Source organism: Muntiacus reevesi, chromosome 11 (genome assembly GCF_963930625.1).
Source record: "Muntiacus reevesi chromosome 11, mMunRee1.1, whole genome shotgun sequence".
Classification (NCBI taxonomy): Eukaryota; Metazoa; Chordata; class Mammalia; order Artiodactyla; family Cervidae; genus Muntiacus; species Muntiacus reevesi.
This window is the reverse complement of record NC_089259.1, coordinates 31,384,700-31,397,077: the sequence shown is the minus strand read 5'-3', so window position 1 is coordinate 31,397,077 and position 12,378 is coordinate 31,384,700. Positions and strand designations below refer to the sequence as shown.

The 12,378-nt window shown below is 49.5% G+C and overlaps 1 protein-coding gene across 1 annotated transcript; it reads right to left on the bottom strand.

Moving 5' to 3' along the window:
- Positions 1-982: 982 nt before the first annotated feature.
- Positions 983-7,401, bottom strand: SHISA2 (shisa family member 2). Its single transcript, XM_065902203.1, has 2 exons — positions 6,121-7,401; positions 983-3,179 (listed from the first exon to the last, which is right to left on the bottom strand). The coding sequence occupies exons 1-2, from the start codon at positions 6,449-6,451 to the stop codon at positions 2,626-2,628; spliced, it is 885 nt and encodes a 294-aa protein (XP_065758275.1). The 5' UTR covers positions 6,452-7,401; the 3' UTR covers positions 983-2,625.
- Positions 7,402-12,378: the final 4,977 nt, after the last annotated feature.

Below are 12,378 nucleotides of genomic sequence, written 5' to 3'. Positions count from 1 at the left end.
GGGGGTGGGAAACCACGGCCTCATGGCCTAATCTGGCACACTGGATTTGTTTAGCCCTAAGGCTAATAATCAGAGAAGACAATGGCGACCCACTCCAGTACTCTTGCCTGGAAAATCCAATGGACGGAGGAGCCTGGTGGGCTGCAGTCCATGGGGTCACCAGGAGTCGGACACAACTGAGTGACTTCACTTTCACTTTTCACTTTCATGCACTGGAGAAGGAAATGGCAACCCACTCCATTGTTCTTGCCTGGAGAATCCCAGGGACGGCGGAACCTGGTGGGCTGCCGTCTATGGGGTTGCACAGAGGCGGACACGACTGAAGCGACTTAGCAGCCGCAGCAGGACTAATAATAGCTTTAATATTTTGAAATGGCTAGGGAAAAAAAAATCAAATCAAAAGTAGAGTATTTTATAACATGTGAAAATTTCATAAAATTCAGATTTCAATGTCCATCTATCAGGTTTTATTGGAGCCCAGACACGCTCATTTATGTGCCTTCTATGGCTACTTTTGTGCTGTAATGGCAGAGCCGCAGAGTTTTAGAGACAACAGGCAAAGGCTAAAATATTTACAATCTGGCTCTTTGCAGAAAAAAAAAGCTTGCCAATCTTTCGTCTGGGCGATCTCTGAGGCTCCTTTCACCTCCAAATTCCTAGGAAATTTACTTCCTTAGATAAGCTAGAATCCTCCGTCAAGGACAAGGTACAGAACACACATTAGCCTGATAGTACAATGACCCCAGAAGAACTGCTTGTTTTGTGCTGTCAACATTTCCCAAGACACATGTAAAATGACACCCACTGACTCAGAACACACCATCACTTTCCCAGGTATTAATCACTTTTAAAGGCAGGCTCTTGGTTCTAGAAAGCAGTATTTATGATTTTTAGCAATTTTACTCTATTAACAGGTTTAATAGACCATCTGAAAAATTACCAAGTAGAATGAAAATTCAAAAAAAAACAACTCCCCTAGGAATTCATCCCATAAAATATTTATTAATAAGTAAAATGATTTTCCCCTGCCTTTGGTTATTAAGAGGTTTGATGGAGTATCTTGTTGACACCAATTGCCAACAATGGTTTTACATTATTCAGTCATGAGATAACAGGTAGAGATGCACATAAGCAATCAAATAGGTAGACAGATGATTAGTGACAGATAACCACAGATACAGATATAAATATGTAAAAGACCATACCTTATGACCATTTAATTACAAATCTTGGTTTTGCTAGCATTTGGAAATTTACTGGCACACATTTTGACTTATTTCTTATAAGTGAACAATACACAAATAAAGTCACTTGAGATTCATAATTCACCACGCTGGTAATGAATACAGTGCTTGCTGAGAACCAAGAGAGAGGAAAACAAGAACTAACTTTGTGGGGAAGAAAGACAATATCTACTTTGAAAAGCTCTTCTCAACTTAACAGTCCCTCTTGCTTGAAAAATAAGACATTTTGATAATGACAGTATAAAAAGCCTATGATTTGCACAGTAAATCATATTTGTGGTTTAAATTTCATCCCAAGACTGGGATTATGGCTGAGAAGTGATACTAAGTATCTTTATAAAGCATGTGAGTTTTTATAGGGAAAACAAGAAAATGTTTTATCAGATCTAGGCAGAAAGGCTGATGTTATAACATTTATAACAACAGTAATTACCTGCACTCAGTACCATATAGACATGGAGATCTGAACACCAAAGTGAATGAAAGCCAAGCCATACCACACGGCAAAATTAAAAAGTAACCTGGAGAAGTAGCAGATGATAGAGTTTATGATTTCAACACAAAAACAATTACTTCTTCTCAGATATCAATGTAAAGCCAGAAATTTAAAAGATACAATCAAGAAGGGGATGAATGGTTTTATTACTACACCATCCACTACTTCAAGATTAAAATAATCCCAGAGTTCTGAAATGTCATCAGTTAAGAACTATACAATTTCTTTCAGTCTTTTTTTTAATGTAGAAAATCACTTTGTAATAAGATCTCTACACAAGGTAAAAAAGCACAAAACAGACCCCCCAAAAAGCACAAAAATAGATAATATATATATCTTTTTACAACAAATTAAGATGTGCCTGGGAAATACTGAGATCAAGGACTAACATCTGAGTCCAGGTTGGCTTCCTTTTATAAGAACTGTTGTTCTTTGCGTCTCCCCAAAAACCTTAGATGCTTATTAGAAACCGGCCCAGGTAACAGGGAGGGAACAGCAATTCTGATCTTGTACAAAAAAAAAAAAAAAAAAAGAAGTAATAATAACAAAATAATAAAAACGCTCCATCTGTTTACAAAATTCTTTTGACAGCCATATCTCAAGGGCACTTAAAGGCTTACAGATGTCACGGAGCCGTTGGTAACGACACAGGTATCTCCAGGGACTGCTCTTTCCCATCATAAATCAATCATTAACCAGGATAAACAAATCTAGACAGGCTAATTTGGAGAAAGATGTTTTCATACAGTTTGGGGGCAAATGAAGCCATCCAACAGAACCGTGCCATAAGCAACACCGACAGGCACAGACTTCCAGGCTGGCATCCTTCCCAAGCCCACAGCGCCCGCTCAGCCGTCTGGTCCAGGCCCCCGGCCGCCCTCTGAGTTAAACGGTCACCGCTGGGTACATCTTCTGTTCACTGTTAGTATGAGGGAAGGGAGCCTGGAGCTGCCTGTAGCCCGTCTGCAGCCCATCCAGGAACGGGGGCACCGGGGTCAGGGGCACCGAGTCTGGCTGCACAGTGTACCCCACGAAGGGGGGGTGGAGGTACTGTCCCTGATGGGGCACGATCTGGGTGGCCTGCTGGCAGTTGAGCACAGAGAAGTTCGTGGGCATGTTCACATACACGTTGTTCATGGTGCCCTCGGGCAGGCAACAGTTGGTCTGGGACCTGGTCGGGGGTGCCCGGGCCCCCGAGTTGGCGCTGGAGCTGGAGCTGGCGGCCGTGCTGGACTGGCGGGAGGAGGAACCCCGAGAGGTGCTGGCGCTCGGGATCATGGGGATGGTCTCCACCAGGCGGGGCCCTCCCGGGGCCCGGCTCAGCTGCGGCTCCTGCTTGGGCCGGAGGCATCTGCAGCAGCAGGCGGCCACGAGGGACCCCAAGACGATGAAGGCGACAAACACTGACCCGACGATGAGGAAGGGCACGTAGATGGGGACTGAAGAAAAGGAGAGAGATATACCATGATGACTTCCTGGAAGGAGGCAGTAAATATCTGATGACTTCCTAGAAGGATGCAGTAAAAATCGGTGATGGGCAGCAGAGGTGAATAAATGAGCCGCGCCAGTACCCAGAACCTCGGGACCGCGGCCAGGCTGGTGTACGCTCATCGGAGGCGCACAGCACAGGAAGCACCATCCTTTATCAGGAGCTTAGGAAAAGGGGGTGAGGAATAGGACCTGCCTGCAGACTCGGGGGTCGGTTCCCAAAGCAGAGCTGTTAACGCTGACAGCTAGACTCACCAATCACAACACTCTTTGAGGAAGATATCCAATTTAGTAAAAATATGAGTTTTGCACATTGAGTTTATTCTAAAATTTCTACAGTAACTGCACTGCCCACATTTCAGTCTGCCCTAAAGTTTGTGTGGTCTGCACAGAAATGAGTCGATAGTATTTCAAAGTCTTTTTTCTTTTCCCCAGAAAGTTATTTGCATTCCTTGCAAACTTCTTTGACCATTTTATCACAGGTTCTTGTTTCACAGGCAAATAAATCAAAAATTTAGGTCACATCCTAGTCACAACCATTTCCAAAAAGAGTTTGTAAGGCACAAAGGTCAAAGAAGGGTTTTAAGGGAAAAAAGCCCTCCCATACACACTTGCCAAGCTGAAGGCTGGTAACTGGGAGGTGGGCCTGAATGGGGGGCGGTGGGGAGGGAGCAGGGGAGCTGTCCAGACAATGGGTCAGCATGAAACAAGGGACCCAGGAGGACAAGTGTCTCCAGGGGCACCAAGAAGGGCCTAGGCAGGACCAGGTGGTGGAGGAGGAGTCACAGGCCTGGCTTAGGACACTGGATTCTGTGCGGAAAACCCCAGGGAAAGCCATAGAACATATAGCAGTGGACATCGTACCTAGCCAGTAAGATTTATTCCAGAAAATAAAGCTGTCAAGATAAAAATACACACTTTCCTAAAATCAGTAGTGAGCTCCATTTTTAAAATTATTTTACTTACAAAGACCTTGGGGGGTGTTGTGGGCCCAGCACTATGGGGTTTCAGAAGCTGGACACACTGGCTTGACGGGGTCTGTGGACCCCACCCTACATGACCATGTCTTTTGAGGTGTTCCTTCCCATCTCCCTGACTATCTGATTGGACATGAGGACAAGGACTGGTCCCACCGGTCTCGGTCAGTACACGGTCCAGGATGATGCGCAGCTCCCCGGCACCCGAGGGCAGAGACTCAAAACTCTCTCTTATCCTAACTGTCCACTAGGGCAGCGGCTGTTCTAACCATGCTCCTCTGCCAGCACTGATATTTCTGGAGTTGGTGTTTCTAGGACACAGAACCACACTGAGTCACAGAAAAAAGATGGCCTGTCAGTAAAACATACTTTATTAAGCATGTAACTAAAGGCTGATGATGGAAGATAACATTTTCTAAATTAAGATACCAGCCTTATATGTCATTGAGAAGTAAACAAATTAACAGTTAAGAAAAAGTACCCCAAACGTTATAGTATAACTAACTGAAAGCAGTCTAAGTCCACATAATGAGTTTTGGGGGGAAATAACTGTTCTCTTTCCAGGATTTTAATCAGAAGCCTAAATAACTATGCAAGGCAGAGAAGGCAGTGCTCCTAGAAACCCTGGAGACTGCTTGATTAGACATGCTGTCCTTACTGAATGCAGCAGCACAGGGTTTTTAGGAAAACAGATCCAAAGTGCAACTCAGAAGGCATCTGCTCACACGACAGGATTGTGAGAAGCCGGCTGCCCACTGACTGGTCCGCAGTCACCGCGGCATCTGGGAGGCCATCTACAGCCAACTGGGCAGCCTGGGGAGCCCTGTGCCTTGGCTCCTCCCTCCAGCTCCAGGTCTGCTCTGTGGCCACACACCCAGCTGCACTGGGCTTGCCTTCCAGGACAGCTCCTCGTCTGGAGTCACCCTCCCTTCTCCTCTTCAGAGTCAAGGCAGAGATCAGGAAGGGTGGCTAACAGAAATGTGTGACTGCAAGGGGAAGGACACCGAAAGGAGCTGCCACTCACAAGCCCAGCCAGTTCTGGGAAGAGTGACCAGCAGAGCAGGGCTCAGGCAGCTGGAACCCAGGGGGCTCGGGGTGCGAAGTCCTCTCCTTCTCAATACCTGCCGAAGAATCAGAGATGCCCCTCAGGGCTACAGGTGCCCTGCCACCTCCATCGGACCATGTCCTCCCTCCCTGGACATATCCTGGGTGGACTCTCGAGGTAGGAAGGGGTCTTGGAGGCTGGTGACAAGCAGAGGCCTACCAAAAGCTTTCAGGCGTGTATTTTTCTAACTTCGGCAATTTGAAAAACTATAATTAAAAAATCAAAGCCACAAACTGCAAGACTGGCAGCGCTCTGATGTCACACGCACCAGGTCTGACGTGGTAAGGAGACCCGGCCAGGGGAGCGTGTCTCAGGGAGAGCTAAACTCTCCCGGGGTATGGGGGCGCCGCGTCACCATCACCCCGAGGAAGGCCCCGGAGCTGTCTCCCCTCTGGGGAGCCCTCGAGTGCCCCCGCCAGGACAGGACCCTTTGCCAGGATTTATACTCATGGAGACAGAAGACACGGGGAGGGGCACAGAGACCCCCGGGGAGGAGGAACATGGGGCTGTCTGTGGCCAACCCTGACTTGCATGTTACGATCTTGTTTGTTTCGGGAAAAATCCAAGCCAACCCTATAGCTGACAGATGGGGCAACTGAGGCCCAGGGTACTGAACCGGTGTCCGCTACCGCACACATTAAAGGCTGGGCCAGAGTGCAGACACCGTCCCCCGCCTATCCCCCACCCCCCAGTCCAGACCCCAGACCCGCAATCGCAGCCTCCTAACACCCTCCCCCTCTCCAGGCTCGCGGGGCCCGCCGGCGAGCCAGCGCCCCTTCCGGCTCGCCCTGCCCGGCCCGGCCCGCCTACCTGCCGAGCCGTCGGGGCCGTCTTTGTCCGCTCGGCCGGGCTCGCCGGCGCCCTGCTGGCGGTCGTTGTCGCAGCCGCCCTGGTCCAGGCGCGCGTCGGCGCTGGAGCAGCAGTAGCGCAGCGCGCAGCTGCCGCAGCAGATGGTGGCGTCGCCGCCGTCGAAGCGCTCGGGGCACTGGAAGCCGAGGCGCCAGACGCCCTGCGCGTCCAGCCAGCCGTGGCAGTACTCGCCGCTGGCCAGCGCCCCGGCCGCCAGCAGCGCGGCCAGCAGCAGCCGCAGGAGCGAAGCGGCGTCCGGGGAGGCGGCGGCCGGGTGGCGGCCGGCCCACATGGCACCACCCTGGGCGCGGACGGCGCGTCTTCCGAGGACGCAGAACCGACTCCGGCGCCCTGGTCCCCGCGGTGCCGAGGCCGGGTCCTCTTCGCCGAGTGTCGGGTCCGCGGGTCACCGCCCCCGCCGCGACGTCCGGGACCTAAGCCATGCCCTCCCTCGGCCGGCGGCGCGGTCCGAGCAGAGGCAGCTTTGGACTCGTGGGCACTCGCCGACCGAGCTCTCCGGGTTACGAGTCAGAGGGTCCCGGGGCTGCCGTGGCGCAGCCCCCGGAGGTTTCACCCGCGACGGGACCCTGCCCGTGCATCCCCGAGGGGACGCTCACTCTAGCCGGACCACCAGTGGGCGCGCCGCGCTGTACCCGGAGCCGGGGCGCTCCGCAGAGTTTAAGCCCCAGGGTCCAGAGTGCGTCTCCTTGCCTTTATACCTCGCGCGGGCGGTGAGAAGAGCCCAGGAAGCCGGGCAGCGGGCGAAGGGTTCCGGGCAGCAAGTGCAGCGGTCGGCCGCGCCCAGCCTTCTGCGCTCCGAGCTCGGTCCGCATGGCTCCGGCCGCGCCACCCGGGCAGCGCACCTCCCCACCACCCGGCCGCAGCCCCCACGATCCGCTCCGCGGCCGGACGGTCGGTCTCCAGACGCTCGCGGGCGTCCGGGACGTAGATGCGGGTCCGTCGCGCCCCGCCGCGGTCCCGGGAGCCGGCCGGGCTGGCGGTGGCCGCGGCTGCTGCTGGGCGCGGATCCAGGCGGGCGGCTCGCCCCGCTCCCCTCCTCTGCTCTCCGGCCGCGGCCAGCTCTGTCAGGCGCTCCTTCTCCCCCGGCGCTGCGCCCTCGCGGGGGGCGGGGGGCGGTGGGTAGGGAGCGCGCACAGCCGGGCGCCTCCCACGGAAGTCTTGGTCCCCCCGGTTTGCGGACGAAGCCGAGCGCAGGTAGCCCGCCCGCGCGGCTCCGACTCTGTGGCCCGGCGGCTGGGCTGCGCTGCGCTCTTAAGAGGGGCGGGCGCCGCGGACGCGCATGCGCGCTGACCCACCGCCCCCCGCCCTGCTCCTGCCTCCCTGGCCGCCCGCCCTGCACCTTTGGACTCCCGCGAACGCGGGCGGTGGGCTGCCGGCTGGAAGGCGGGCGGGAGACCCGGGCCGGAGCTGACACAGTAACAGCAGTCCTGGCAATAAGGACAAACTAAACGTGTTTCTGCAGGTCTTAGGCATTCACAGTTCGGTTTGATTCTCAAAACTCCCCAAAGAAGGATGATAACTGCGCTCCACTTGGCAGACATTGAAAGTTGTCGCTCAGAATCACTGTCCCACTTAGTTCCAGGCCCCTGCTGTCCAGGCCTCGGCCAGCCACGCACGGACCGGGGGCCGCGTGGTGGGCTCGGGCCTCTACTAGGTGGGACGGAGAATGCCCCAATGGGGCCTCCTTCCCGATGATTTGTGTCGCTTCTTGTCTTTCTAAATTTGGGCCGAGCGATTTATTGGATCCAGGCAGAAAGGTGCCTGGGCCCCACATTTGGCCCCGGCGGTGTAGACAGCTGTGGGAGGAAGCAAACAAGGCTCCTGACAGACCCTCAGCGCGGCTTTGAGGAGGAGAAATTGATAGCTGCTGACCTGCGGAAGCCGCAGTGACAGCTGCTGATGCTATTAACGCCGCCAGATTATTTTTAAAAGATCTGGTGACCCAGCCAACAAGGTCTGCTAGTCAGCAACCTGAAATCTAGGCCTCATCTGACCAGAAGAAGAACCTTGCATTGTGCTGGCCTTAGTTTCCTCATCTGTAAAGTGGAGCACAGAATCTGCAGGGGTTTCCGAGGTAGCCCTAGGGGTAAGGAACCTGTCTGCCAATGCAGGAGACATAAGAGACACGGGTTCAATCCCTGGGCTGGGAAGATCCCTTGGAGGAGGGCATGGCAACCCACTCCAGTATTCCTGCCTGGAGAATCCCAGGGACAGAGGAACCTGGTGGGCTACAGTCCATGGAGTCGCAAAGAGTCAAAGACAACTGAGCAACTTAGCGCGCACACATACACACACACACACACACACACACACACACACGACCCACAGAGGTCCCTTCCAAGTCCATGATCGTGTAACACAAGGCAGTTTTATTCACAGCGCTTGTGTCGGCTGGGCCACCTGTCCGACTCAAGTAGGGTGGCTACCCTGCCAGCCACCACACAGAATCAAAGGAAAAAACCTACCCTACGCCCTGGAAACAAACATCTTACTCTTCAGTAAACCTCTCTCTAAGCACTGCACTTTACTTCATTGCATTGTGGGGAGGCGTGTATTTTTAGCTTCAGAAAATTGTGCATTTAAATGCACCAGCCAGGAACTTTTCTAAATCGAGTAAATTAACAAAATTTTAATATCAGATTATTTGTTCCACAACTACATGCTAAGCAGTCACAGTGTACTGTGCTCTGGGTTGGGTACTGGGGGTTCTCCAAAAAGCCAGACATCCTGGCCATTTCCTCCAAACAGAGCTGAAAGTCAACGGAAATTGGACAGAGACACAAAGAACTGACTAAGCAAAGATGGTACAAGTATTATAAAGCTGAGTGGTGATGTCCAGAGTCAGTTTAAGCATATAACCTGGGGGCGGGGAGGTGGGTGGGAGGGTCAGAAGAATCATCAGAGCAATGGCATTTGTCCAGATGAAGTGGAGGGAAGACTCAGGTGTTAAGATTGGGTCTTTTTCTTAGAAGATACTATGAGCAAATGTTTATTGAGTGCTTCCTCTATGCTGGACACAGGGCTGAGTTTTACCTGAGTAATCCTCACAGCAACCCCACAAAGAAGACATAATGACTTGCCCCACTTTACTGGTGAGGATAGCCTGCACAATCCTTACAAACAGAAAGTGACAAGTTTTCTGGACTCCAAAGCCTACCCACTATGCTGCTGGCTGGTCACCAGGCTCCACTACAAAAAGCCTGGAATGAACTTCAGAGTCTACACCAATGACCAGATGGTTAGGCAGCACTGTTTTCCTATGGCACCATAAAATAACAAGGGTGGTGTTCAGAGGTTTAATCCTTTACCTTGCTTTTTGTCTTGGGGGGGAAAAATGCAAGGGAACTGTCCATTTCTTTAGACAGCACCTATGTCATAGCTTCCTTCCACTATACATTTATCCACTTCTCCAAAACACCCACCATTTGTCAGAATTTACTAATAAAGAAAGCAATGTTGGTCATTTTCATATGGAAATTGATTTATGAGCTGGTATGGCAACCCACTCCTGTACTCTTGCCTGGAAAATCCCATGGACGGAGGAGCCAGGTAGGCTGCAGTCCATGGGGTCGCGGAGAGTTGGACATGACTGAGCGACTTCACTTTCTTCATTTTTCACAATACCTGAGCCTAAACACAGGTTTTTCCCAAACAGTTCACAACTTAGCCCACAACCAGCAGACTTGGAAGTGCAAAGCTTTGAGCAAATTCATCCTTTTTTTTTTTTTTTTTTTTTTTGCATTGCTGTGTTCCTGTATTCCCTAAAAAGTGAAGGAGTGGCCTCTCCTGTGGTTACTCAATGCGGTGGTTGACTATTTTCAATGCTCATGGAGACTTTATATCACTCTGTTCCTCACTCTGACTTGATTTTACTTTTTCTTTGTGTATCTTGTATGTTGTACTGAAGTTTTATAAAATAAGTTGTCAGGTACTTACTGGGCATCTCTGTGAGAGGTGCTACCTGAACATAGTAAGGTGGTGGGACTCCTTCCACAAAAAAATTCCCTGACCATCCTTAACAGACAGCCTTAAACTATTTTACTAGTCTCTTCTGAGTAGCTGTAATTAGTTATCAAAACATATAGGTAGTAGTAATAATAATTTATTATAATCAAAACTAAATGTCAGGCAGTCTGCCAGAGTAGATTTAAACATCAATGAAGGTGTGCCCTTTTAAAAAGTTGAATTCTATAGACACTAACTACAGATTTTTCAGTTTGTTTTACCTTTCAGTCTGTGCCTATATACAGATATATGTGAATAAAATGCAATTATTTAAAAACAAATTTCTGCCATATCTTCAAGAGTACAAGTACAAAGTCACAGAACTATAGAAATGATTACTTATAACTTTGCTAACTGAACTTGATGCAAATCATATGAGGGTAGTCATATTTCATTTGTCTGGCAGTTCTAAAACTTGCAAGATCTACAGTGATTGTCTATAAATTTCAGGAAGAGCAGAAGGTCACTACCATCTGCACACCAATCAGCAGTCTGTTTAGGAAGAATGTCTTTCCCTGGGTTCATTCGCGTCTTTCGTCTTCTTTTATAAATGGAAGTAGTAATGAAAACTCACATTTGGTTTACCAGGACTTCTTTCAAGTTAAAGTGTTTGTGTTAACGAATGAGACCACAAACCCAAACAAATATGCCAATTTACCTTTCTTTTAATTTTGTCTTGTGGTTACCTAACCTCATCTGAAAATAAAAATGGTCATAAAATTCTGAAAAAAAATTCCTGTTGTTTTAAAAGTTTTCATCTTTCATCCTCCTGTTTTTTTCCTGGTAATTAATACACTGACTTTCAGGAAAGTAATTTCCATATTTAAAATTCTTTTCCTTCTCATCTATTATTCACTTTAAACATTTAGCATACTTCTCTTCCTGCCCAACCCTCACCCCTAACTCCACAGTTTAATGAACCATTTTTATGTTGATTTTTCTGTTTACTAGTGGTATATTTTCTTTTTGAAGATATGGAGTTAAACACTAGCCAGGACTTCCAGTAATGCCACAGTATCTGAAAGGGTGACATAAATAAAATCAACACACCATCAAAAAGCCTGCAGCAAGTTTTTGCAAATTATATGAGAAGAGTCGAGTATCCAGAGTGTATATACAACTCAAAAGCAATCCAATCAGAAAAGAAGCAGAGAATTTGAATAGACATTTCTCTAAAGAAGACAGTCTGACAAACGCATGAAAAGACGTTCAACATCTTTAGGGATCTTCCCAACCCAGGGATCGAAATGGAGTCGGCCGCATTGCAGGCAGATTCTTTACTGTCAAGAGCCAGCAAGGAATGCCAGTCACTATCACAATAATACTTCTCACCTACTAGGATGGCAATAGTAGTAATACTAAAGATAATAATAAACAGAAAATAACAAGTGTTGGAGAGAAACTGGAAACCTTGCACTTTGCCAACTGGGAATATGAACCACTGTGCGAAGCAAGTTGACGGTTCCTCAAAAGTTACAGAATTGCTCTATGACCCTGCAATTCCACTCCTAGGTGCACACACCCAAAAGAGTTGGAAACTTGTGTCCATACAAAAAATTGTACACATAACAGCACTATTTATCATGGTCAAAAAAGTAGAAACAACTCAGTGTCCAGCCACTGATGATCAGATAAACAAAAGGTGGTCAATCCATACAACTGAAATATTATCAAGTACTGACCCCTGCTACAGAACGGATGAACTTTGAAAAGACTATGGTAAACCAAGGAAGCTAGACACAGTCAGACACTTCTGAATGTAATTCCTACCCTCTTAAAATGAATGCTGCAAGTTCTCCATTATGGACTTCAATTATGACCCTCCCCGCCCCCCGCCCCCCCTCCCCCCACCAAATGTACAGGCTGAAGCCCTAACCCCTCAATGTGACTCTAAGAGGACAGAGGACGCTGGGGATGAAAGCCTTGGAAGGCAGGCTCAGAGGGAGGGAACTCCTGCTTGGAGCCTCCCAGTGCCCTGCCTAACTGAATCCTTTTGAGGCTGAAGGTGAGAGTGGCTTTGCAATGAAGGAAGCTGAGAAAAGAAACAAGCTGATTCCTGGGTGTCACCAGGTGAAACGGGAAAGTTTGCCATCCACAGAACCAGTGCCAGAAGCTTCCATCATTTGCAGTGTTGTGGGGGGTGGGACATCACCAGGCCTTCCCCAAGCAGAAGCCTGGGCACTGGGGCTCTGG

Bases quoted from the DNA above. Each gene is read 5' to 3' on its own strand.
- SHISA2 (XM_065902203.1), bottom strand. From the start codon at position 6,451: ATGTGGGCCGGCCGCCACCCGGCCGCCGCCTCCCCGGACGCCGCTTCG. The intron at 3,180-6,120 runs GTAGGCGGGCCG...CCTTTTCTTCAG, and splicing joins CGGCCCCGACGGCTCGGCAG to TCCCCATCTACGTGCCCTTC.